At 45.3% G+C, this 26,714-nt stretch overlaps 1 protein-coding gene across 1 annotated transcript; it reads left to right on the top strand.

Annotated features, from left to right (window-relative positions):
* Positions 1-9,084: 9,084 nt before the first annotated feature.
* Positions 9,085-26,692, top strand: SLC49A3 (solute carrier family 49 member 3). Its single transcript, XM_065744249.1, has 10 exons — positions 9,085-9,214; positions 14,925-15,083; positions 16,015-16,234; positions 20,504-20,580; positions 20,697-20,834; positions 21,367-21,483; positions 22,416-22,568; positions 23,692-23,849; positions 24,529-24,641; positions 25,670-26,692. The coding sequence occupies exons 1-10, from the start codon at positions 9,095-9,097 to the stop codon at positions 25,822-25,824; spliced, it is 1,410 nt and encodes a 469-aa protein (XP_065600321.1). The 5' UTR covers positions 9,085-9,094; the 3' UTR covers positions 25,825-26,692.
* The last annotated feature ends 22 nt before the right edge of the window (positions 26,693-26,714 follow it).

The following is a 26,714-nucleotide window of genomic DNA, read 5'->3' as shown; positions in this document are numbered from 1 at the left end:
AAAACGTTCTGGGCAGTGCAGAGACTGTGTCATGAACAGGGACTAGGATTTCCAGTTCCTCCTTATTATAGTCCAGGTCACTCTGCAGTGAGATTTGCTTCTTATGCCACGTCAGTGACTGCATGTGAATGTCAGTCTTTCACTACAAAGACCTCTCTGAAAAATGCAGCAGCGAATTTCCAGTCTTCTGGAAAGAATTTTAAGTTAGGGAATCCTAAAATCTTGAAGGTCAGGAAGCAATGATAAACTTCACATTTAATTTCTGTTAAACAAGTTACTTACTAATGGGGTGACCCTGAAAAAGAACAAGGAAGAGCAGGCATTAGCTTTTCTTGATTGAGTGCTTGGGTCAGACAAAAGGACCAAAAGCTGATTCCCATTGTATTATTGTTGCATCACTTGAAAGAGCATTTTATGTAACATATTTTCATTCCAGATGTGCTATTGTCTGAAAATTGCTCTTCCCCCAGTTTGCCCAGGACTGGGCAGTTTCATAACAGCCATTTTTCCATTTACATTTCCTGCTTACTCACCTGCCAGGCCTGTAAATTACTTAACTAAAAGCTCTTTTTAAAAGGACAGGGTGGAGATAGGTACTGTCTTGTACAAAAAGAGTTACTGTTTTGAAGTTTGCCTTGGCCCTTGATCTTTCAATGCAAGTCAAACCTGACAGCATACTCTGCAGAGTGGTGGTAGCAGCAGATTTGGGAAGCTTTTTTCCCCACTTCTGAAGCAGCAACCCTGCAGCAGGCTGCTCTTAAGACATCTTGACTCCCACAGACAAGCCACAGAGAGACAATGCTCTGAGCAAGAGGTGGGCAGCTTCCCATTAGAACCTCTGTATTTTAGTCAAAACCAAAGCACCTGTATCAGGTGTTTTTATTCTAGGGGCTGTGCAGATTCAACCAAGTATGTCTTCTAGACATTTTAAGGTCTGGGACATATCAGCAACATTCAACAAATATGTTAATATAGTGTTTATACACTGACACTGAATTCATACAGTTAAATGCAAATGTATTGTAGCCTACTAGTTCCCCTTTAGTATATGCAGCATGTATTTCTGTGGCTTATTAGTGAAATTAATTAAATCGTGATTTCTTTTTTTGTTTACCTTGCAGCTACACAATATCATAATATGTACTTCCATTTGTTTGTTCATTACTAACTTCAAAGTAAATTAGGCACTGAACATTATCAAGCACCCTTGCTGTTTAGTGGTATTCTTCTACCTAGTTTTGTGTTTTCCTAATTAGTTAACATGCTGTCACTTGAAATGATGCTAGTTTGTCAAATCAGACCAAGATTAAAGAAAAGAGCATAAACTTTGTCCTAAATAAGTACTTTAAAAGCACTGCAAGAGCTTCACTGATTGTTTAGCCATGAAGTCTTTTATTTGTGTGAACAAAGACATTGAACTTTAAAGTAGGAAAGTAAAATGGACTTTGTGCTATAAAGTTAACATCATAGGTCTGCTTTTCAGGCTGCCAACTCTGCTATAAGAAAGGCAGAAAACAAACAAGAAAATTAGCTAAGTCTGAACATATAAACATCTTTGATCTTAAGAATGATATAAAGATATCCTGTGTGTGATAGCTCCCCTTTGGAAAATGAAAATATGAGAGACAGATTGTGCAGTTAAGTTGGAGAAAGAATGCTTTCTACATTTTCAAAGGTGTCTGAAATGGAGAGGGGAACCTTATTATTTGTTAGCCTTTGCTTTCACACTAGCACATGCAAATTGAAGTAATTACTGCAGGGTTCAAGGCAGAAAAACATCCCTATTTGTGTTAGAAAACAGGTAACAGAAGCCAAGACTTACAAACTTCTTTGGAAGCCAGAAGTGATAAGCATAGAGCAGCAGTCTTTAGGAAAAGCTTATGAACACACATGCAGGGCCCAGGGAGACCCTAGACCCCTGGTAGAAATCAGTACTTCATACTTCACTACAGATATGATCTCTGTCCTAATTGGTGGCAAGTGAAAAAGGAGCTAATTGGAGGGAAAATGGATTTTAAAACACAGCCTTCTCCCAGTTTATTTTGTTGACACTCCTCATAGATTTCAGTGCTGAACTGAAAGCTGACCTTGATTAACTAAATTCCTTACCTCATGTCAACTTTTCAGTAACTCAACAGAAAAATTGTTATATTATGGAGCTGATACTGTCTGTCTCTGGAGAAAATGCCCTAGAGAGAAGCTTGATTTACTGTCAGCAGTCAGCCACCTCTTCCACAGCGTCAGCCTGGTGGCTCAGGAGGCAGCAGCAACTTCTGTTGTGATTCATGTGATTTCAGATGTGATAAAGGCATGCTCCTTTCCACAATAGTGTTACTCATTCCTGAACTTGTAGGTGGAAAATATGCAACCTCACTCTTAAGAAATGAGTACACACAGTCACCCATTTTCATTAAAAAGATGGGTACTTACTGGCAACCTGTCAGTCAGCAAAAGAGTCTACCTGAAAATGCAGCTGATGGCCTTCTCCATGTGCAAATACACAGCTGGATTTTAAAGCATTAGTGTAATAAAATTTTACTATACATTTTTTGCATGGTTCTTTCTTTGTATGAGTAAAGAGTCAGCACCATATATTGCAAAATCAGCCTGAATGACTGGATGCGTTGGCCTTGCTATTGCAGTTTACATCTGTTTTATAAGGAATCGGTTCTACATGAATAATCTTTACCAGCCTGTGTCTGATGAGTTTTATCCCATGATCATTTTATGAGAAATCCCTAATGCTGTTCCTATATAACAGTACTACGTACCTTCTCAACAAGTGTAAAGGCCGGAATAACAATTAAAATTTCATGAGCTAGATTTCTACTGGAATAAAAAATAGCTTTGGGTCTCTAATTTAGAAGGTTTGCAATCTGTACGCTCTATTAGGCTAAGTCAGATGAGGATTCCCTTTTCCAGTTCTTAAGCTACAAGTTGTAAAAAAAAGTCACAATTTATACAGATGCTAATTACTTCCTAGGAGTATTCAAAATTATTTGCAACCACTCTGATTTTAAAAACTTGTACTATTAAAAACATCTATGATAGCATCTGCAACAGCAAGGAATAGAAAACACATCAACTGCTGCATGGTTTATTTCTGATGTGAGATTAGCCCTACAGGATCAAGAGCAACCAGTGACTCTGCAGGGCTGTAAAAGGAATTCCACGTGATAACAACTGGAGATCTCTGTAAAATCACCCTGCCTTTAGAATTATGCATTAAAATAATTATGCATTGAAATGAGAACTGAGTTTTTGTCCAGGGTGGGAAGCAAATGCATAGTTCAGCGTTATAATATTATTATTATTATTAATAATAATAATAATAATGATACTTTGTGATAAACAATTGCGGTGTAACAGATTTAAAGTAAGACCTAGACTATTTCCCACATGTCTTCTGAGCAACTCTGTGATCCAGTACAAGAGTGAAGAATTATTAAAACTGAAAAAAGCACCAAGAAAATAGGCATGAACCATCTGGATGTTACTTTCCGCTCTGCTGTAGTGGAAGTACTGAGAAATGGTTCTTTCTACAGCAGCTGTAGCTCACATAGGTTTCTGTCCAGCATCCATTCTGCCATGTTAGTCTCTTCTCTTGGTCTTGCTGTAATACCCAGGGTGCCTTGCATGAGCCCACCTCATTTGGCAGAGTGCATGGAGAGTCAGGAGGCAGTGTGGGATGTGCTGAGCTTGGAAAAGGAACTGAGGTGCCAACTGCCCAGCCCATCCCTGGCCTGGAGCTTTTGGGGAGCTGCCAAAAGAGATGATACCTGAGCTCCCTCTGCCTGCCCTTTGCACAGTACAGGTGGTCTGTCTTCCCAGGTGCCAAGTTTTATAAGATTTATGGAAGAATGGAACTGAATAGTTTATTTGTAAGAGACCTACAGAGATATGAGGTCCAACAGCTTGACCACTTCAGGGCTAACCAAAAGCTGAGGTGTATTAATGAGATCATTATCCAAACAGCTCTTGAACACTGACAGCCATGCAGCTTCAACCACTTCTCTAGGAAGCCTATTTCAGTGTCTGCCTACCACACTCCCATGTGCTGTCCTGCTGAGCTGCTCTCCAGCCATTCATCTCCCATCTATTCCTCTGTCTGGTATTGTTCCGCCCCTGGTGCAGAACGTGGCATTTTCCTTTGCTGAACTTCGTGCCACTGCCAATTGCCCAGTGCTCCAATGCATCTAGATCCCTCTGCAAGGCCTCACATTATTAAGACATTATTAAAACACAGAGTGATTGGAAACCCAGGCCATTCTGTGATTCTGTTCACCATGACTGAAGATCGCCAGCAGACACAGAAGTTATTGGAAAATAATTCTGAAATTTAGCACCCTAAGATCTATGTCCCACAAAGGCTTGGCCCCTTCCCTGTACAAAACTGGATCTCCTGAAGTACTCTGGCATCTGTGAGTGGCCACTCTAGTGACTCATATTGATCACAGATCTTTCCCTTGGCAAAGACTGGGATCTTCTAGTACAGTATTATGGAAACTGTTCTTTCACGAATGCTTGCTAACAATCATTTCCAGTATTGTTGGGAATATGCATGACAAGCATACCGATTCATTTCTTCACCTTCTGGTCTGGATTAGGTCCTGTCTTGTTCCTTTCTGTTTTACAATTATTTCTCATCAACAGCAGTTTCACAAACAGAAGAACTGAGACTACTCTTAAACCAGGCAATTATTTCTCTGAAGCTTTCAGATGCCACTTCCTGCCCGCAGTACCTAATAAAGCCTTGAATTGCACAAAATCATATTGCCAGATGACAGTAAATTACCCATGCATGCCTGTGTTTGCTGCAAGGTGTGTGTGTGAACATGCTGCATGTCCTGTTCTCTGGCAAAGGGGTTGAGAACCAGCATGCTAGGGATATCAGGGAAAGAAGTGTGCTATAAATCCTTCAGAGAACTGACTGCTCTGAGATCTGCTACCAGAGCCTCAGTTGCCCTGCATATTATGCTTGCTCTCTCTATCCCCACACTGAGTTAAGCAGAAAGAATGCATCCATGAATTTGACTACTGAAAAGAGAGTTTTAAGAACTTGTCTGCAGTCACTGAGGATCATGTACAGTGACATCTTCCTTGGTGTTTTAAGTAGTGTTTGGGTAGAGAATTCCATTTGTTGTGGAAAGCATCCATCTGAACGAGTGTGAAGCAAATAGATCCAGTCACATGGCAAACTGCACAAGGGGGAAATTGTAATTACCACAAAAAAAGCCTTTAAAACACTGCAATGAGCACTAAAACAGCTGAATACATGCAAGAGAGGCACAGGTCATCCAACCACTGTTAGTTTTCTCTTGTGGAAACGAGCAAGAGAAGAGGAAGAGGAGAAAGAGCAGAAGTAGAAACTAGAGTGTGCAGCAAACACCACTTTCTGGGTTGTGATGTGAATGTGTCAGCCCCCTCAGCCGGGCATGGGTGGCCATGCCAGCCATCAGTGGCACACCAGCAGGGATGAGTGTCTTGCTGTCTCCTACAGTACCTGTCTGATTTGACTCTCCTGTTTTGCCAAGCCATGTAAGCAACTAATCTCTCTGTCTGGAGGAAAGCAACTGTTTCAGCAGTCAACAATCATACCAGCGCAGTAACTCCTGCCTTCCAGCTTTCTTTCCATACCTGCCAGACATATGGATCTTGCATACGTAAGAGTTTCTTGCAATCTCGAAGATCCATCTCTCTGGTTTGCTATATGTATTTAGCAAATGTCCTGGGTTTTGTTGTTGTTGTTGCTGTTATTGTTTTTGTTTTAAGTACATATTTTTATTTGTGGGCTATAAGACTTGCAATGTCTTGAAATGGAGATTTTTCTTGTTTCATCAAAGGCACCTCCTAGTGTGCACTGTGGAAACAAGCAGGATGCTTCTAGGTATGCACAATGGGTCTTTGGAGCCTTTTCTGTCATGAATTATACAGATACAGACTGGTGACAGAAGGTTTAGCATTAAAGGTCTAGAGTGAACAAAATCCAAAGTTCCACACTTATTTGATATCGGGTCTAGAGACAGAACAGCAGTGACAAAAGCACTAGTCACTATGTTTTTTTGTGAAGCTAAAAAAAAAAAATCAGGTCTCGCTATTTTAAACATTAAACTCTTAAAATGTCATAATAAAAGCTATTTGAGCAATCCTTATCTCCTTCCCACCCCCACTCACACTTTGCTCTGAATAAGTTTGCATGGTCTCTAATTACACTTGCAGGTACCACTTTCAACTCCACTTCCTGGAGAGTAAGGAATGTGATTAAAGACAGAATACATTAGTACTCCAGCATGTAAAACTTGCGGTGTCAGCAGAAATCAGATAATCTGTGAAGCAAGGGGATATTACAAATTCTCATTCCAAATGAGTGAGATTGCAAATCGTTCCTTTCTATTCAACCCAAAGATGCACTTTTAAAATACCTGTCTTAGTCCTACAGCTGAGGACATTTTATTCCCATCTTCTTCAGAGCACAGTATGGGAAGAAGCTTTTCACTCTTTGACTGTTTAAAGCAGGAAAGACGTCTCTGAAGTCTAAATCAAGGGCAAGAACAGGTCATCTCAGTATTCAGGAAAAAAAAAAGAAAGACAACCAGCTTGGCTAAGTATGAAATCATGGCTAAATTCCAATGAAAAAAACAAAACACAGGAGTTGGAAACAGCGATGGGGGCTACAAAAGGGAAATTTAGAAACAATGCCTGGGCATGTAGAGATGGTTTCAGGAAAACCAAAGCTCAGCTGAAGCATAGATTTGCACATCAGTAAGAAGAGCTACTGGTAAATTAGTTGTAAAAGGATAAACAGGGAAAATGTTACTGAACAGCTGGGTGATTTAGTGAAAGTGAGCACAAGCAAACTTGAGGAACTCAGTGTCTCCTTCACCTTTAATGTTCACCAGCAAGGCCTCTTAGGTGTCAAGTCCTGGGATACAAGGAGGTGAGAAAGACCATCAGTGAATGAGCCAGGGATTGTTAGAGAGTTAACTCATGCCAGTCTAGGCAGTCAGAAGGAGTGTCCAAGTATAAGTAGAGCTAGTTAATGCCATAGCAAGACCACATTTGGTCTTCTTTGAGATGCCGTTACACTCCTACCAACTGGAAAAAAAGCAAATACTGTGCATATCCTCAAAAAGCACCAGAAGAACAGACAACAGCTGCAGGCTGCTCAGTCTCACTTTCAGTACACAAAAAGAAAACACAAACAAAATTCTCTTCGGTTGTATCTCTAGACAAAGGAAGAAGAAAAAAATTGGAAATAATCAATATAGTTTTAGCAAGGATAATCATTACTTAGCAAACATACCTGATTGCCTTTTTATGATAAAGGAATGGGAGTTCTGGACAGCAAAGAGCAGTAGATGTCACTTATTATGAGTTCAGTGACACTTGAAAGCTGTGTCCCAGAGCATTAATGTATTAAAGCTAGGACTTTATAGACTCCATGAGACACAGTTGGATGGGTAAAGTACTGGTTGGACTGGGCCATGGAGTCATGCTTTAGTTGTCAGTCTTGTATTGGAAACCTTTACAATGGCATATGTCCTAGGAAATTTCCTGTTTAGCACATTTATAAGTGACCTGGAGGATGCAAGGGTTGTCAGGTTTGCAGGTGACACCAAAGTGGGGGGAACAGTCAGTATATTTGTGCTATATACTTCAGAGTATACATACTATATTTGTGCTTCTACTTCAGAGGTACCAACTAGAGAAGTAGCCAATGAAATTTCATGAAGATAAATGCAAAGGTGCAAAGCCTTGGGCAGAAGGAGCCTGCTGCAGTTTTACAGGCTATAAACTGACTGACTGAGGGACATCTCTGCTGTAAATGTACAGGATAGCCTTGGTAAGACTCCCCCTGAAATGCTCAGCAGACATAAGGCTGAAGCAAGCTCTAGTAGCAGAAAGGCCAACAGCATGCGGGGCTGTAAGAGCAGTAGGTTAAAGGAAGGGATTATTCAGTTCTACTCAGTACTTACCAGGTCACATCTAGACTACTGTGTTCAGTTTTGGATCTCCCAGCAAAAGAAATACATCAATAAATTCAAGTGAGCACAGCAAGCCCACAGAGATGGCCAGATGCTTTAGCAGTTGCTTGAAGAGGAAGGGCTGTTGAAATGCAGTTTATTCAGCATGGAGAAGAAGGCTTTGGTGGACATAACCAGCCTTCCTGTATCTACAGGGAGATATCATCACAATGTGCCTGGTCTGCTTGCAGTGTTATATGGAAGGAGAAACTACACAGAAACTTCTTCCTTGCAAGTACAGTCCAGCATTAGAATGGGTTGCCCTGAGAGGTTGTGTTCACTCAGTCCTTGGAAGTTTTCAAGACCAAGCTGAGCCCTGAGCAACTTGGTCTGACCTCATAGCTGACTGTTTTAACAGGTCGAACCAAGCACCTCCTGAGGTCTTATCCAAGCCAAACTGCCCCATAATTTGTGAGTGATCAGTACTGCAAAACTGCTTTGGATGCAGAATCCTCTCCCAGTCTCTCTCATAAATCATTCCACACCCATTTTATAACCAAGGTACAGAGTCTTTAACTACTCATTTGCTGACAAACCTTTTTTCACATAGCAGCTGTCAAAGAAGTTTTCTCCTAGCAGAGACCACTCAGCACACATGCTATGCAGATGGGTGTATTCAGAGGCTATCACATACGCTCGCACATCTGAGACCAAAGAAGCCTCAGTACCTCACGTTTCTTAAAAATGGGAAACTGCTTAGCTGAGAAACACCTCTGTGACCACCGGCTCCAACTGCCTAATTCCTGAAAACAAAAGCCAGGCTGGCAAGGATGTGCTGGGCTGGGGGGAAGAGAGGGCGGCACTGCGGAGGGGGCGAGGGGTGCCAGCACACACCAACCGCGGGCATTCATCGCCATACATTCGGCACCGCCGGGGAGAGAAGGCAGCCCGCAGCCCGCAGCCCGCAGCCGGCAACCCGCCCCCACCGCCGCCCGAACACCGCAGCTCTGTGCCCGGCGCCACGCCCGCTCCACCGCCCGGGAAGCGGTAGCAAAGGCTCGGGACCGCCCCGGGGAGGTGCGGAGCGGGGCGGGGTGGAACCGGGCCGGGCTGAGTCTGTCCCAGCCGCGATGGAGCGGAGCGAGGCGGAGGGCCTGTTGGCGGAGCGGGGCCCCGGCCGGCTCAAGACGTACCGGCGGCGGTGGTTCCTGCTGGCCGTAGTGTGCCTGCTGAACTGCTCCAACGCCATGGTGAGCGGGGCTGGGCGGCACCAGCCCCATCGAGGCCTTTCTGAGCGCGGGAGTGTGCGGGGGGAGGAGGGCAGCGCGCGTGTGATCTCTGGGGGGCAGCCAGGCTGGGATGGAGCGCAGCTGGAAGTTCTGCTGGGCTGAGAACAGTAACGGTGTCAAACTGCAGGAGTACGCTGCTAAAACTCCCTGTGGGTACAGGAGCGCGAGTTGGCTGGGCTTTAATGCTGACCTGGGCCGGCAGGCTTATCTGGTCAGAAAAAAAAAAATAGTGCATCTCCTGCTGAGGTTTATTGCAAATACAGAGTGATAAAGGAGTGATTCTGCGCCAGGCTAAGGACAGCAGAGCCGTGGAGGGTCTGGAGCACAGGTCTTACAGGGAACAGCTGAGGAAAGTGGGATTGTTCAGTCTGGAGAAGGGGAGGCTCGGGGAGACCTTATCACTCTCTACAGCTGCCTGAAGTCAGGTTGTGGTGAGCTGGGGGTCAGCCTCTTCTCCCATGTGACAGGGAACAGCCTCAAGCTGCACCAGTGGAGGTTTAGGTTGGATATTAGAAAATATTTACACAGAAAAAGTGGTGAGGCAGTGGCACAGGCTGTCTGAGGAGCTGGTGGAGTCACTGTCCCTGGAGGTGTTCAAGCAGTGACCCTGTGTGCTCAAGCAACATGTGGCACTGAGGAACGCGGTTGGTGGATGTGGTAGGGGTGGGCTGACAGCTGAACCTGATGATCCTAGAGGTCTTTTCCAACTTCAGTGGTTCCATGATTTAAACGGGCTGGTGCGGGAACTTCTAATTGCCTACAGTTACTTAATTCTGAAAGGCCTAAAAAGGGGATGTTAGGTCACACTCATTTGTTGAGCAGATTAAAACTAAGTTTGATAGCGATCAGGGTAAATGCATAAAGTTTCCCCATACCGAGTTGGATGCCCAAATCTTCACTCACCAATTCATCGAGGACATTGTTGATAGTTATCAGGCAATGTAGATTTATGTGCTTGAGGATTATCATCCCATGAGCGCGTGCTGTCTGGCACCTAAGGTTAGGCATATTCAGTGATGGGAAGGAAGAGTGGGTCTTCCATGATGCGGAAGTGCTGTAGTAGAGAAATGGAAAAATACAGTGAGAATCTGGTTGTATACTGAAACACTAGAAAGCTCAGGTACCTTCCTAAGGCAAAATCCTCTAAGGGTGCAAAAGGGTGTCCTGCAGAAAAGCAGCGTGAAGCTCTCAGATCAGCGCAGCACAAGAGCAGCATGTAACAGGAAAGCACTGTTAGCCTGGATGGCTGTCCTGGCTAGGAGTGGGAGTAACAACATAGAAAAAGATGCTGTGCTGAGCCCTTACAGGCCCTCCTGGAGGACCTGAACTTTGCAAATGGTGAATTGTGTACCCAGAGAGGTACCTGAAGCGATTCTTCGGATGCATCCACAAGTGAGCCTATGTCACAGAATCACAGAATTGTATGGGTTGGAAGGGACCTCCAGAGAACATGGAGTCCAGCCCCCTGCCAAAGCAGCTCCCTAGCCCAGGTTGCACAGGTAGGTGTCCAGGCGGGTCTGGAACATCTCCAGAGAAGGAGACTCCACCACCTCTCTGTGCAGCTGTGCCAGTGCTCTGTCTTGGGTCATGCTGCTGTAAGGAGGGTTCTTCTGTCCATCTGCTCAGTCTTGTGCCAACTTCCTGATTGTCTGCAGCCTTATTTTCCCACAGTGGCAACTTGGGCCAGAACTTCCCCACTTCAAAACTGTGTGCTTAATAAATACCCTTCTGTAGCAGAACTGTTTAGTAAGCCTCTGCACGTGTCTGGAATTTACAAGTATACTGACACGGAAAGTTGTGACCAAATGTTTTCTGATGCAGATGTTTCTCCTAAACACTGCAGGTGAAAATCACTTCAGAATTGAGGGAGTGGTTGAAAGGCCATGGAATCAACTTGGTTGGTTTCTGTTTAAAAGTTCCAGATGAAAAGATTAGCTTACCAGTTCTGTGGCATGAAAATTGCCATGCAAGTTGAGATGTGTCCTTAATTCCTGCCCAGGTGCTGCATGCAGTACTTTGTGGTAGTTATTCCTGTGTCTGTCTGTCTGCAAAATGCAAATGGTGAGCACACCCAACTTCTGAGCTCTCTTATTTGAGAGAGCAGGTCACCTCATGGGGTGGACTGAGCTTCCAGGATGACACCTTGTGTTCTCCACTCTTACTCATACACACATGCTGCTTTCCTTCTTAGTGATCTCTGCTGTCAGTGAAAGTGACAGACAGCAAACAGCCCGGAGAGAGGATTGTTGTCAGTGTCATGAGGACAATGTAGGAGCAATTTGTCTACAGGAAAACATGCTCAGTCATGCAGAACGGACAGGCTGAGAAATGAATGTGTCTTTGTTTGCCCTGTTTTAAAATTGTGATCAAGTGAAGCCAGGCCTGACCATGTGACGATGGAAAGGAAACTACTTCTGCTCCACATCATCATGTGAAGTTCTTCTCTATGAGAGAGCATAGCAGCATAGATAAGGTATAAGGAAGGCTTTTACACCAAAGAGAAGATGTCTCTTCCTTGAATCTCTGCTACTGACCTGGGCTTAAGAGCCTCTGTCTCTGTCTGCTCTATGAGAGTACTGTCTTGCTGGGGGTGGCTCTCATTTCCCCAAATACTGCTGTTCTGGACACTGCTGACTGAAAACATAGCGTAAGTAATCCTTACATTATTTTAAAAAGTCTGTAAGTGAGCATTATCTACTTCATGTAATTTCTGCCCAAAGTCCTGGTCGTGCTTCTGACCACATCAGGGCTAAGCTTTGGTAATTTCTCCCCAACAGTGTGGTTTTGAGAAGCTTTACTGTTCAGTAGTACCCAGAAAGTGCTGATTGCTGAGGCAAAAACCTCCTCTCTCTTTGCATCCTTACTGCTGAGTTCAGAGGGTGGAAACTGCTTTGCAGGAGGAACTTCTTGCCTTAGTGCTGAGGACAGAGGAATGCGCAGCAGAATGAGTCTGGGAGTGCTTCCTGCCCTGTTTGTGCTTGTCATTTTGAGTAAGGTGGAAAGGAAGGAGGAGGGAGCAACAGGCAGAGCCGGCTCACACGTGGCTGGCAGGCTCCTGACTTGCTCTCCTGGAGGACTTCTATCACCACTTGGTGCACTTGGAGAGGAAGGAAAGCCACACAAGTGTGCTGCAGGGCTGTGTACACACGCTCCTCACCCACTCCTGTCTGTTCAAGCAGGGCCCTTGTGGATACGTATGAACTACACTGTCCAGCTCCTGGTCCTGCCTGTCTTCCTGAGAGCTGTGAGAGGCTGAAACTGACTTCCAGCCTGTCTGTAGATCTCACCGCTGTCCTTCCTCTGCTGCTACATCAGCATGGGTGGCATCAGCTGAAGCCAGAGGCTATTTGCTTCCAGTTTTTGTGTCCATTCTGACGATCATTGAGCACAAACAGGAATATGGTGTGTGGCTTGGGAGGAGTCCTGTTTGTCTCAGGTGGGCATCCAACAGCACTTTCACAGCAGCCACACTGCTGTGTCCTGGTGCCTGGGAGAGCATGTGAATACTGATGATTGCTGAGCTGTCTGTTGTAGAAGGGAAGGTCATAAGTTCATAAGTTCATAAGTTCATAAGGTTGGAAAGGACCTATAAGATCATCTAGTCCAACCATCCTCCTATCACTATCTCTACCCAACTACTAAATTAAGTCCTTTAGCACCTCATCTAAACGCTTCTTGAACAGCGCTAGGGATGGTGCCTCAACCACCTCCCTAGGCAGGCCATTCCAGTGCCTGACCACTCTTTCAGAAAAGAAATGCTTCCTCAGGTCTAATCTAAATCTTCCCCGGCGCAACTTGTGGCCATTCCCTCTCGTCCTGTCATTACTTATCAGGGAGAAGAGGCCCACTCCCTCCTCACCACAACCCCCCTTCAGGAAGTGGTAGAGTGCAATAAGGTCTCCTCTGAGCCTCCTCTTCTCCAGACTGAACAATCCCAGCTCCCTCAGCCGCTCCTCATAAGACTTGTGCTCCAGACCCCTCACCAGTTTTGTTGCCCTTCTCTGAACACGCTCCAGGGCCTCAATGTCCTTCTTGTAGTGAGGGGCCCAAAACTGAACACAGTACTCGAGGTGCGGCCGTACCAGAGCTGAGTACAGGGGGATGATCACCTCCCTGCTCCTGCTGGCTACACTATTTCTAATACAGGCCAGGATGCTGTTGGCCTTCTTGGCCACCTGGGCACACTGCTGGCTCATGTTGAGCCGAGCATCAACCAACACCCCCAGGTCCTTTTCCTCTCTACATTCTTCAAGCCATTCTGCCCCAAGCCTATAGCATTGCATGGGGTTATTGTGGCCAAAGTGCAGGACCCAGCACTTGGTCTTATTGAACCTCATCCCATTTTGCTCAGCCCAGCTGTTCAGCCTGTCCAAATCCCTCTGAAGGGCCTCCCTACCCTCAGGCAGTTTGACACATCCTCCCAGCTTTGTGTCATCTGCAAACTTACTGAGGGTACACTCAATTCCCTCGTCTAGATCATCAATAAAGATATTAAACAAGATGGGCCCCAAAACTGACCCTTGGGGGACACCACTCGTAACAGGACGCCAGCTGGACTTAACTCCATTAACCACTACCCTCTGGGCACGGCCCTCCAGCCAGTTCTCCACCCAGAGAAGAGTGAACCTGTCCACACCACGGGCTGCCAGTTTCCTTAGGAGAATACTGTGGGAGACCGTGTCAAAGGCCTTGCTGAAGTCCAGGTAGACTACATCAACAGCCTTTCCCTCATCTACCTGTCTGGTCACCCAGTCATAGAAGGAGATGAGGTTGGACAAGCACGACCTGCCCCTGGTGAACCCGTGCTGGCTGGGTCTGATCCCTTTATTGCCATGCACGTGTCGTGTGATCTCCCTCAAGATCATCTGCTCCATAACTTTCCCTGATACCGAGGTCAGGCTGACAGGCCTGTAGTTCCCCGGTCCCCTTCACCCCTGTGTCTCCTTTTCAAATTGTGCAGGACAGGTGTTGCAGGGGTGTTGCTACACTGTGCAGCTATACAGCCTGCTTGACAGTGGAAAACATTCCATATGGCAGCTTGTGCTAGCTGATACTGCCATTAACTTGGCAAAGTGCTTGCACCCTATTCGGTTACATGTGCTTTCCACTCTGCAATTCATATTGCTTTTCGCATTTAAAATCTTGATTTGTTGGTGTGTGTGGGGGGGTAGACACTGGTTAACAGCTTGTATTTCATGAAAACCAATATTTTTCTACTGTATTTGGTGAGGCTGTGCCTGGTTGTATATGTGTTGCACCAACAAATCCATAGTGTTCCTTGAACTCCGACAGTCCCAGGGGTTGCGTTTGTTTATGCTGCCTTCTCCAGCTGTGGCTTACTGAAGCGTTGAGTCTGTGCTCCCTTCAATTGCCCCTCATGCTGCTACCAGTGCAGGCAGGGAGGCAGTGGCATGCAGCCCACCAGTAACCTCCTGCAGAAGTGGGATGGATGACAGTTGCCAGGCTCCTTCGGAGTGGGTGGAGGGAAATTGGACTGTGAGCCTCTTCTGAATGTAATAAGGTTGCAGGGATGCTGAAAATCTGTTCTGGTAATGATGGTCATGCTTACTTATTTTCACAGAATCATAGAATTGCTCAGGTTGGAAAAGACCTTCCAGGTCATCAAGTCCAACCTCAACCTAACCATACATTTTTATTCTCTGTTCTGCAGCTATGGCTGACATTTGCTCCTGTGGCTGATCAGACTGCTGCATACTTCCACATTTCCCTGGAGATGGTCAACTGGCTCTCAATAGTGTACCTGCTCATCTCAATCCCCTTTGGTCTGGTGGCAACATGGGTTCTTGACAGTGTGGGACTCAGATGTGCTGTGAGTTGAACTGTTCTGTTACCCTGAGGGCTCTTCACCCAAAGATGGAGGAGACGACCTCTCTATGGGTTTAGATGCACAAAGCACTAGCATATATACTGTGGATCTTGTCTGGCTAAGTGCAGCAGAGGATGGCTGTGTTGAAAGCTCAGTTCTAGTTCAGTAGTAGCTGTCACCACCTTGGAAGGGGGGAGTAGTAAGAAAAGTCATAATGAATGGTGCATTTCTCCTTTCCTTTTTTCTGCTTGGGATTTTGTTGTTTTAGCCAACTGACAGGGACAGACAGCATGATTCAACTGCATAAAGCACTTAGTGAGGTCATTTGGGGTTTTCTAGGGAGTAGTGTTAACACAACTATTGTGCTTGTAGTAGCAGATTAAGGAATGGCAGGGCCAGGTGCAAGCAAGCTAGTGACACCTGCCAACTCACAGTGTCTGTGCAAAGGCAGTGTGGGATCTCAGCACACTCTTCCCAAAAGCTGTGAGTCTTGAGATTGTGGCACTGAAACAAGCACAAAGGGACAGAACACTAGCAGGTCCTGCGTCTTGTATAACTAATTTCCATAGTCTTTGGATCACTGCAGCAAGATATATTGGTAACAGCACAAACTTGACAACAGACTGAAAATAGTGAACTTTGGATTTCTACCAAATTCCACCAACAGTATGTGCTGGCTTGCATAAGCTGCATGATGGTAGACCAAGGAGCCTTCTTGCTCTGTAAGAAGTCTGGTAAAGGTTGTCTTTGGATCAGGAACATCCTGCAGTGACCCGAAGGGGTGGGGACAGTCTGCAGGCAGCTTTCTTTGCAGCAGTTACTAAAAACCCAGTGTTTCCCATAATTCATTTGAGACCTTGCTTATGCTACGCTGTTGCATTAAGTTCTGTCTTTCAGGTTGCAACATACAACCCATGGCTGTTTCTGCTTGCAGGTGATCCTGAGTGCGTGGCTGAACATGATGGGTAGCATCATCCGGTTGTTCAGCGTGCTGAAGTTCATGAGCTTGGGCTCCCAGAATTACTGGTACCTGTTCGTTGGGCAGTGCCTCTGTGCATTGGCTCAGCCTCTTGTTATCTTTTCACCAACTAAGTTGGCAGCTTTATGGTTCCCAGATCACCAGAGAGCAACAGCAAATATGATCTCATCCATGTGTAAGTGATACCAACACAGTAGCTTTGTTACCTTCCAGAACTTGTTAGCATTTGTACTGCTTTCAAAGACAGTGGGCAAAGGAAGCCTTTTCTACTACAGTCGTTAGGCCTTGCAAACACAGCTCTGGCCAAAAGTGTCATAGCTACATCAAATAAATCAGTAAAGCCTTAAGGAACAGGTAGACATTTCCTGCCAAGCAAGAAGTGGGCCTCAACCATATCCAGGTGCAGAGTTGAAAGTCAGCCACCAAGGTTCCCAGTGTGCTTCCCCACTGCCATAACAAGATGACCATCTTTGCTGAGGACAGCCCTCAGCATTACTAAATTTCAGGTCTGTGCAGTGGCCTTACCTGTGCAACTTGCTGAGCTGGTGTTCAATTTGCAAGCTATGCTTGTGGTCACAGTATTCAAATCCTGTAATCAGAGAGAGGTGAGGCTGCAGTAGCAGTTTTGTTCACCAGTTCATCCATTATCAAGGCTGAACATTCCAATATATATACACACATGCATACGCATGTAAAATATATTCAGCTGGCCATGCAGATGCTGACACACTGGTTCCAGAGGCCGAATCAAGACCTGGAGGTATGGGGGAGATCCCACATGGTTACAGAGTTGTGATGGAAGGGATAAGTCAGGGGAAAAGGCCAGTGCAGAAGGACACCTGTACAGCTTTCCCAGTGCTGCTGGTAAATCCAGACCATGAACACTTATTTATAAAGATGGATATTTGTGATGTTAGAACAAGGCAATTCTTTCGCACCCCCCTCTCTGGAGTGGGTACACGAGGTTGCACACTTTCTTTCCCAGGAGTGAGATAGATCTTTACCTTCCCTTCTGGAGAAGGAGCTCTGCTTTGAGTGTGGTGTGATGCCAGTACTACCAGAGAAGTTCAGAAGGTGCTGGTGGGCACCACTGGGCACTGTGGTCCTTTGCTGTGGTATGAAGGATCACAGCCAGTAGAAATTCAATTCTTTTGGGTGAGAGAGCAGCCAGAGCAAGCTAAATAGTACACCATTGATGTAGTGGCCTCAGACCTTACAGGAATAAATGGATTTAACTGTGGGAATTAATACAACTGAAGAACTAAGAACAGTAGATACTCAAGATTTCAATCTGTTCAGTCTGTGGCTGGCTGAGATACTAGTGTGAGGACTGAATGGGCTGTGATAATTATCTTCTGCGACGCCTGCATATTGCTATCTAGCAGACTTCCATTAGTGGTGTCTGGTTGCATCCATTACTGCCTGCTATTTAAATTCAGAATTTCATTTTTAAAAAGAGTTTGAATATTGCCTAGAAGGAGCATCTGCCACAGCCCATTCATTTACTTCAGTGGTTAATTACCTTACCGGCAAATGCCTACATGTTACTTCTCATCTTGATTCTTGTTATCTCCTGGCCATTTAGTCTTGTTACACTTGTTTGGCAAGAAGTTATGGATAGTCACCTCAACTTGGCTTTGTCTATGAAGTCTGAAATGTTCCAGTGCAGTCACTTTACAGGCACAATTCCCTTTTCCTTTTCACACATATCTCCATGTCACCCTGTTGCTCACTTGAGCTTTTTCTCTCAGCTTGCTCCAGTTTATTAGTATCCATTTCCTGTGTTAATGCTAGAGCAATGCTCAGTGTTGGAGTAGTGCATCAGTGCTGTATGCAGACTCTGGCCCTGCCAGTATCCCCACAGCTTCTGGCAGTACCTCTAAGCAGGATTTGCTGGTTTTGTGTGCAGATGGAGTAGCTGAGATCACTATTACTCATCTGTGCTTCTCAGTATTTACTGTACTCAGTGCTGTTATCATGCCCAGGGAAGCAGTGCAGGGCCCAGAATGGATGCCTGTGAACACCATGAAAAAATCTCCTGTTTGTATTTTACGCAAATAGAGAAGTTTTAATCCGTCTCCTTGGAAACTGTTAAAGTTTCCACTTAAAGTTAGTTTGGGTAACATTTCACCTAGATTACATTAGCAATTACTTTCCAAAACACAGAGCAGGAATGCTGTGACTGTCATGTGCTGTAGCAATATTAATGATGCCTCAACAGAATCACAGAATAGAGAATAATGTTGTAAGGCATCACTTGTGATCACCTCATTCATGTCCCCTTTGCATGCAGGGTTGGCTTGAGCAGGATGTTCAGGGTCATGTCAGTTTTGAATACATGCAAGGATGGTATTGCTTGTTTCAGTGTTCAGCTGCAAAGTTTGTATTTAGACAAGAGTTTCCTGTGTTTATGAACTTTGGCATAACTGCCTTTGTTCTGTACAAAATACTGATGTAATTCAGTGGCTGAGTTCTGAGATGTCCTATACATCCTTAATTTTCTCCTGCTGAGGACTGGTGAAAGGTGTGCACTGAGTATATGCTCTGTTTGCAGTGTTCCTTAGGGGTTCGTGCTGGGTCCAGTCCTGTTCAACATCTTCATCAGTGACCTTGATGAGGGGATACAGTCCACTCTCAGCAAGTTTGCTAGTGATATGAAGCTGGGAGGAATGACTGACATGCCATAAGGCCGTACTGCCATTCGGCGAGACCTGGACAGGCTGGAGAGTTGGGCAGAAAGAAACCAGATGAGGTTTAACAAGAGCAAGTGTGGAGTCTTGCACCTAGGGAGGAATAACACATGTGCCAGTACAGGTTGGGGGTGACCTGTTGGAGAGGAGCTCTGAGGAGAGGGACCTGGGTATCCTGGTGGTTGACAGGTTGGCCATGAGCCATCTGGTAGCCAAGAAGGCCAGTGCCATCCTAGGGTGCATTAAAAAGAGCATGGCTGTCAGTTCAAGGGAGGTGATCCTTCCCTTCTGCTGTGCCCTGGTGAGTCCTTACCTGGAGTATTGTGTCCAGTTATGGGCTCCCTGGTACAAAAAAGACAGGGATCTTCTGGAAAGAGACCAGTGGAGGGCACAAAAATGATAAAGGGCATGGAACACCTCTCATGAGGAAAGGCTGAGAGACCTGGGTCTGTTCTACCTTGAAGAAAGAAGACTGAAAAGGGATCTTATCCACATCTATAAATATCTAAGGTATTTAGATACATAAAGGGATGAGGCTGGACTCTTCAGCAGTGCATAGTGATAGGACAAGGGGAAATGGTCACAAACTGATGCATAGGAACTTCCTCACAAATGTGTATAAGAACTTCACAGTAAGGGTGACAGAGCACTGGCACAGCTGCACAGAGAGGTGGTGGAATCTCCTTCTCTGGAGATGTTTCAAACCCACCTGGATATCTACCTGTGCAACCTGGGCTAGGGAGCTGCTTTGGCAGGGGCTTGGACCCCATGATCTCTGGAGGTCCCTTCCAGCCCCTAGAATTCTGTGATTCTGTGTGCTTATTGGACAGTCTTCACAAAATGTAATACGAGGCTGCACTGGCTGGTTCCCTACCGGTATGGATTCTCATTATTTTTAAAGGGACATTTTGTTGACTTTTTTGTTCCAAAAAAGTAGCAAGTTTGGTACTTCTAAGAATAAAATTGACAAACGTTAGTGCACGTGGTAGAAGGTGGCCAAACAATTCTTGGCACCTATTACATTTTGGTATGCACACTCATCTTGTGGGAGAAAGGTAAGTTAAACCAGCTGTTGCTCAGCTCCTTCTCCTGAACTGCAAGTTCCCATAGGATGCTGATTTTCTACTTGTGTGAAAAGCTAGTTTTTCAAGGCTGGCTGGCTGTGACAATGGCTGATTATACTGCAGGAATGTATAGATGAATTAGGGAATCATGGTGCCAGTGAAGCACCCAGGAGACACTGAACTTGGAGGAAGGCTGAGGTAGTAACACATGAAGATATCACATTGCATTCAGAAGTGTCCCAGCTAGTCCTTGGATGCATTCTCTTCTAGGTCCAGACTGAGGTGGGACTCTAAGGTTGTCTAGATTTCTCCTGTGTTTGTTGCTGTTGCTGTATAGCATCAGGACAGATAATATGTATTGGTCCATCTTCATTTAGTCATTTCCTACTAGCATTTACAGCACAGCCTTGTGAGGGTTCAGGCACCATAAATTTGTAAATGAAAATAATTTTTCAGCTTCAGAAATTAGGTCTTGTAGGAAAATAAATGTATAAATATATTTCTTGATGATGAGAGAACAAATATGGCATCAGCGAGACCACGCAGTTAACTTTTCTCATATCTTCCTCCATTGGTCTGCCTGTACTTGTTGCTTTTCTGAACACTGCTACTTTGGTGCTGAGTGGTAGTAGAGGTTAATAATCATCTGATTATGATTGCTTACATGAAATACATATTTTTTTCTTCCAGCCAATCCCTTGGGAATTCTTATAGCAAACGTTCTGTCACCTGCACTAGTTCCTGAAGGAAGGCACATCCCGCTGATGGTAAATGAAAACTGGTTTTATTGGCCACTGGGGCTGGTTTGGGTCCAGCTGGCTTACATGTTTGGAACAGTGGAGCTGCAAAGACGTATAACATTGCTTTGCTTTGTGTTGTGTAGCTAGGTGTTTATGCCATTCCTGCTCTAACAGCCTGTGTTCTAGCCACTGTGGGAATTCGTGAGAAGGTTCCTCCAACACCTCCTTCAGCCAGTGCCACTAACTCCACCTCTCAGCCTTTCTTCATGGGGCTCAAAATGGTAAGTGCAGTAGCACAGAGGGGAACCAATGCTGAAATGAGAGACATGGCTTTCCAGGCAGGGATGTGTTGTCGAATCTGCTGAGAAAGCAGACTCCAAATTTTGCTTTACCAAATCTGCCATGGAAGGTTCTCTTCCTTTCCCAGGAAGTGTAATCTGCTCACTACAAATCTGGGATGCTATCTCACCATTCAGCCATGGGCTGATTGCTGCTTAGCCAGTACAGACAAGCACACTGGACTCCTTTCAGAGGACTGCGTTGTCTGAGCTTTCTGAGGTGGTAACAGATGTGGTAACAGGTGAAGAACAAGAAAGATTTAGGCCCCGAAGAGATCCCTCCTTCTTACACGGCCTCTGTTTTCACTTGTGTGCTGGCTGGATTGACAAGGGGTTCCATACACCTCTGGTGCTCACAGGGTTGCCCTCAGCATTTCTAACTAAGGGGTCAGAGCATCTGACCCCCAAGTCTGTTGTCACAGCCTGGCCTTTCTTTCTTCTCCAGTTGTTTAAGTATGTTAACTGATTTCTCTAGCTCCTGAGAAACAAGCCGTACATCATCTTGGCAGTGTGCTTTGGAGGAGGAATTGGAATGTTCACCTGCTTTTCAGCTCTTCTGGAACAAATCCTTTGTGAAAAGGGTTATTCAAATGTGAGTCGTCTTCTTTCCTACCCACTGACCACATCTTCTGATTTCCTTGATAAGCAAGTCAGTACAAAATGAAGACTGCTGCACTGTCTCATATATTATTTGCATGTACTCTTTAATGTAGGTTACGCAGTACATTAATGCCCAGCACAGTCTCTCAGTAATGGATGATCTGTGTTTTTATTTCTGCCTCTGTCCAGGCTCCTCCTTGCAATTTAAACCCTTTTCTCCCCAAACACTATTTAGGGTGTTGCCATTTTCTTAGGCCACTCTAGAACACAGATGTTTAAGCAGCCTTCTGACACCTTTCCCAGAGAGGCATGGAGGGAGGCTCATGGTGGGCCCTAGAGTGATCAGGCTACTGAAGGCTGGCTGGTACAATTGCATTTTTACTTCAGGCAGTCTTACATGAAGCCAAGGCAATAGGAAATCACAGGTACTGTGACATATCTGTTTCTCCATTCTTCCCACGGTGCTGGCCAGGTGCAGCTTTTACAGCTGCGCACAGGGTTTGCACAGCTGGTTCCTCCTGCTGTCTCCCTGCAATAGCAAGGGGCTGCACCAGTTCCTGTGTTTCCCCTGAGGCAGGCAGCACTTCAATCCTGGTGCTTGTATCCTCCTGGAGTCCTTTTATAACAGCTGGAGTTAAGTGTTTTCTCTCTGTATGTTGACCTGCCTTGCTGTGCATCCAGCCTCCTTTGCCAGGCATGCCAAAATTTGTCATCCATTGAGACCTCAAGACTACCATCACCCTGTTGTTCACATGTGTAGTAGCACTGATTCTGGGCCTGTTTATTTGCTGCCACAACCCGGCAGTGAAACCTTGCTCTGTTTCAGACAGTGGCCTGCCAGCAGCAAGCAGGTAGGTCAGTGACTTTAAACCCTCATTCCTAACCACTGTGTTTTATCAGCTTCTTCATTTTTATGCCCTCTAGGTATTTGCTGGCTTGAACGGTGCTCTGTTCACAGTGTGTGGTTTGTTGGGTGCCTTCCTGCTAGGGCTTTATGTTGACCGGACAAGGAATTTCATAGAGTCCACCAAAATCTGTTTCTGCCTGAGTGCCCTTGCCAGCATCGTTTTTGCAGTGGTGAGTTCTCTCTTGCATTGTACCACGCCTGTGGGCTTACTTCTGTTGGTATCTAGTAATCATCAGCTCAAAACAGAGTCATTTGATGTCACTGTATTTATTAAGCTATGTGTCCTACTTGGAGATTATCTCCCTGGGGTAGGATTTTTTATTTTTATTTTTTTACAGAAAAACCCTTTCCTGGAGGTTTCAAAGAGTAACTGTGGAGCCTCAGATAGAGCTTCAGGACATAAATTAACTGATGCAATTTACTTCTTTACATTGGATCGGTTCTTCCTTACCTCTCCTTTTCTCTTCCTTACCCTTATCCCATACAGATGAACTACTAGTTCAAAGCAGTAAAATAAAACCCACCCATCCAAATCTGCTTGATGCCCTGATGTTTTGAACTCTGATTCTAGACACAGTTTGGACTTCATGAGCTCCACCCAGACCTTTGGAGCTGTGCTGTGCCCCACCTGCTGTTTCTCTGTGGGAATTTAAAGCATGACTAAGAAAGGAGGTTACTAGTACTGAGGCTGCAGGGCTCATGCTCTTAACTTTCCTAGTGAAGAGGCAAGGCCATTTTTTTTCCAGCAGACTGAGGGATGAGGCTGCTTTGGTCATTAAATGTACCACCAAGTTTTGTGGATAATTCAGGTTTTTTCTCTGTTGTTGTTTATTTGTTTGATTTTTAATATCCCAGTGTAACAAATGTGAATCTGGCGTGATAAGGAATAGTTGTAAGTGCAAACTGAGCTGTAGTATTCCAGTGAATTCTCATATGTAACTCACTGCAAATGCCACTTCTAAAATACTTGTCAGAATGACAGTGTGTGTTTCACTTGATTCTGGAGATAAACTAAGTGCACTTCAGGTTAGTTACTGTTCAGAAAATAAAGTCAAAGTACTGTGACTGCGTCCACATTCTTCAGATAATTCTGCTGATCCTCTCTGTTGCCTGGCTTAAATTTGAAAGCTAAATCTTCACTGAGTAGCAATTTGTTAACTCCAGTGGGCTAGAGAATAAAGAAATACAATGCTGGTGGATAGCAAATGCTTGGGACTTCCTGCAAGTTATGAGTTCAGAGACTTTCTGTATGGCAGAGTTGACAGATTTTGGTGCTTTTTTTTCTGCCTGCAGGCATCTCGGTTCAGGGATCAGGCCATTGCTCTGGCTATCACCAGCTCTATCTTTGGTTTCTTTGGTTTTGCCATGTACCCTGTTGCCATGGAGCTTGCAGTGGAGTGTTCCTATCCTGTGGGAGAAGGCACATCTACAGGACTGATTTTTGTTGCAAGGTAAGCAAGCACGTTAAATCCAGCTGAGAGGTGCACTCACAGGTTTGTGGGTGTAGATAGAGCAGAGTGAGCATCACTGCCAGCCGTGCTGCTGAACTACCTTTGTGCAAGGGGTGAGCTTGCTGAGTGAGCTGTGGAGCTGATGAGCTTCCTCTAAAGGTTTTGGCGCTGTTCTGCTGCAGGAATGACCAAGCCTTAAGCAGTACCTCTTGTATGTGACACATAGAGCTGCAGCAGCAAGAAACACCAGTTAAAGATGGGCATTAGGCACTTGCCTTGATTCTTGTCTCCCACTGGTTGTGAACTTCATTGCTGCTAGCAGCCGTCTGTGATGAGAAGGAGCTGAAATATTTCCTATCCTCAACCCTGCAGTGAGAGGTATTTCCAAGCCTCTGTCCAGTGCCTAAACTTCATCACCTTGACAGCTGTAGTTCAGTACCTTCGCACCTCTACAGTGATTGCTCAGTGATCCTGCTGTGTTGTCCCCATGTCTGGGGTTGATGTGGCCACCATGTGAACCAGAGCCTGTTAGCCAAGGTCAGGAACAGCTGATTGCAGCTTCCCCTGCAAGAAAGACCCTGTTCTGGTAAAGGGCTTTGCTTCCTTGCACTGGGGAAGCTGGTGTTGTCTACATCATTGGTGAAAGAGGTAGTCACTGCATGCTGGCTTCTCTCCACAGCCAGATTGAAGGTGTTATTTTTATGATTCTGCTGCAAGCCCTCACCGTGCGTGTTTCTAAGGATCCATCTTCCACCTGTGCTCTTGATCAGGATGGAGCCCTGGACTGGACAAGTAAGCACATCTTTAAGTAACAGTGCTGGATGCTTAGCTGTACGCTGCATATTCCCCACTCCCACCCATGTCTCACAGTTACAGACCCTGCAAGATCAATTCCTACAGCAGCCTATCTCTGAGCTTTACTGCACAACTACTCTTAGCAGAAAATCCAATCCATGTAGCACACACTGTGCATTGTGGCAGGTCAAGACCACAGGCACACTGACAGAGAGTTAATTCCGTTGCTTCTGTACATGCAGATGTTGCAGTGTTTGTAGCATGCCTGCGCAGCTTTGTTATTTATTCCATGCTACTGTACCTTGTCAGGAGAAGACACAGAAACTGAGGTGAGCTTGAGCACTGTAGGCTGAATCCAGGTGTTATCTGCCGTTTTTGTAATACTCACATCAGTTCCTAGGGACACACCCTAACACAGAGCCTGGCAAGCACTTTTTCATTTTTTTTATTTTTAAATCCACAGCTGAGCAGAGATCCCCAGAACCATCTCTGCATGCTGACAGGGAACAAGACTTCACTGTCCCCAGATAGCAGTTTGGCTTCTGGTGAAGTAATTTGGTTCTTGATGAGGCTTAGAGAAGCCATGGATGTCCCATCCCTGGAGGATTTCAGGGCCAGCTTGGATGGGGCCCTGGGCAGCCTGATGTAGGGGATGGCAACCCTGCCCATGACAAGAGTGCTGAAACTGGGTCTTTCTTGTAGTTTTCTTCACCAGCCCCCAGCACTTAGCTGCACATACACACTAACACACAAATACATGCAGATGTATTCCCACAAACACACTGTGTGCACTGATGTAAGACTCCAGCCTATAGAGCCACACAAAACAAATCCTGGCAGATTTCACTCAAGTCATTTTTCAGAGTCCTTGTTACATGAGATGGGATTTGGCTTTCTCCCTGCCAGTGCTGCCCAGTCTTGAGCTGCATGTTATCCTCAGGGTAGCCTGGACTGTGCTGTTTCTCTTGACTTTTGCAACAGTGGAGGATGTGGATTCATCATCTAAAAGTGTGTCTTGTTTGCAGCTCCAGTCCTGTTGCTGGCAGGCCTCTGCAGTGCCATGGCCTGTTTCTACGTCATCTTCTTCCACACCGACTACAAGCGGCTCCATGCTGAGACAAACAGTAGTGACATGGTGAAGGCAGAAGATGCAGGATCAGATGATGTTCCTGAAGCCTAACCCAGCTGAAAAGGACATACCAAGGGACCAGTTAGGGAAAAGAGTCAAACCTGTGAGCAGGGTTCAGGACTGCATGTTCTCAGCTGGCAGGTGGGGATATGGGTCCTGCTGCAAAACAAGCACTTTGGATTTCAGGAGGGGGGGGGGGGGTACAGCAGTCACTGGGGCACATCTGCTGTGCTTCCCCATCTTGTATTTATTTGTGAGTGTAGAAATGGGCTGTAATACATGCTGTGCTGCCTGAGAGGCCAAAGAGGAACTGGACAACTGCACAGATAACTGGGACTTCTAGCTGACTTGATTTAAACTGAAGAAATGTTGCAGAGGACAGGTGCATCATATTTCACCATTTTTTGCATGTGTACTTGGATCAGAAGAGAAGCTTTCAGAAGGGTGGAAGCACTTCCTATCACAAGCACGCCAGAAAAATTGCCTTCAAGAACTGTGGTTCTCATGCAACATAACGATTCTTTCTGTTAAGTGTGGAGCTAATTGTGCCTCCTAGGAGGCAGAATAGTATGGCAGGAGCTATGTCATTCTTTTACAGTGAGGAGATGTAAGTGTATGATCTGCAATATAAATCTGTTGCAAGTAAGATGCTTTGTCCTCTCTTAGAAACATGGAAAGAAAAGTGTCGCCTGCCATGCTGACTGTTGAAGTGAGTAAGCAGCAGACATTAAGCATTCCAGTTTTCCTTGCCCTGTGTGGTCATCTGCAAGATGCTGAGGCATTTGAGATTTAAGTGGGCTCCTCTTGTTTCGCTATCTGTCCTCCAATTCCATTGGTACAAGCTTTGCACAAGAAGACAAACTTGCTGGTGTGCTTAGGGTTGTTTATCCCACCAAGACAAGACATGCTTTCCTGTAGGAGAGCAATGATGTGGTAGTGTT

Source organism: Cyrtonyx montezumae, unplaced genomic scaffold (assembly GCF_038088225.1).
Source record: "Cyrtonyx montezumae isolate F1298 unplaced genomic scaffold, pur_monq_1.0 scaffold_30, whole genome shotgun sequence".
In the NCBI taxonomy this organism is placed as follows: Eukaryota; Metazoa; Chordata; class Aves; order Galliformes; family Odontophoridae; genus Cyrtonyx; species Cyrtonyx montezumae.
Note: the sequence above shows the minus strand (reverse complement) of the source record. Positions and strands in the feature narration are given on the sequence as shown.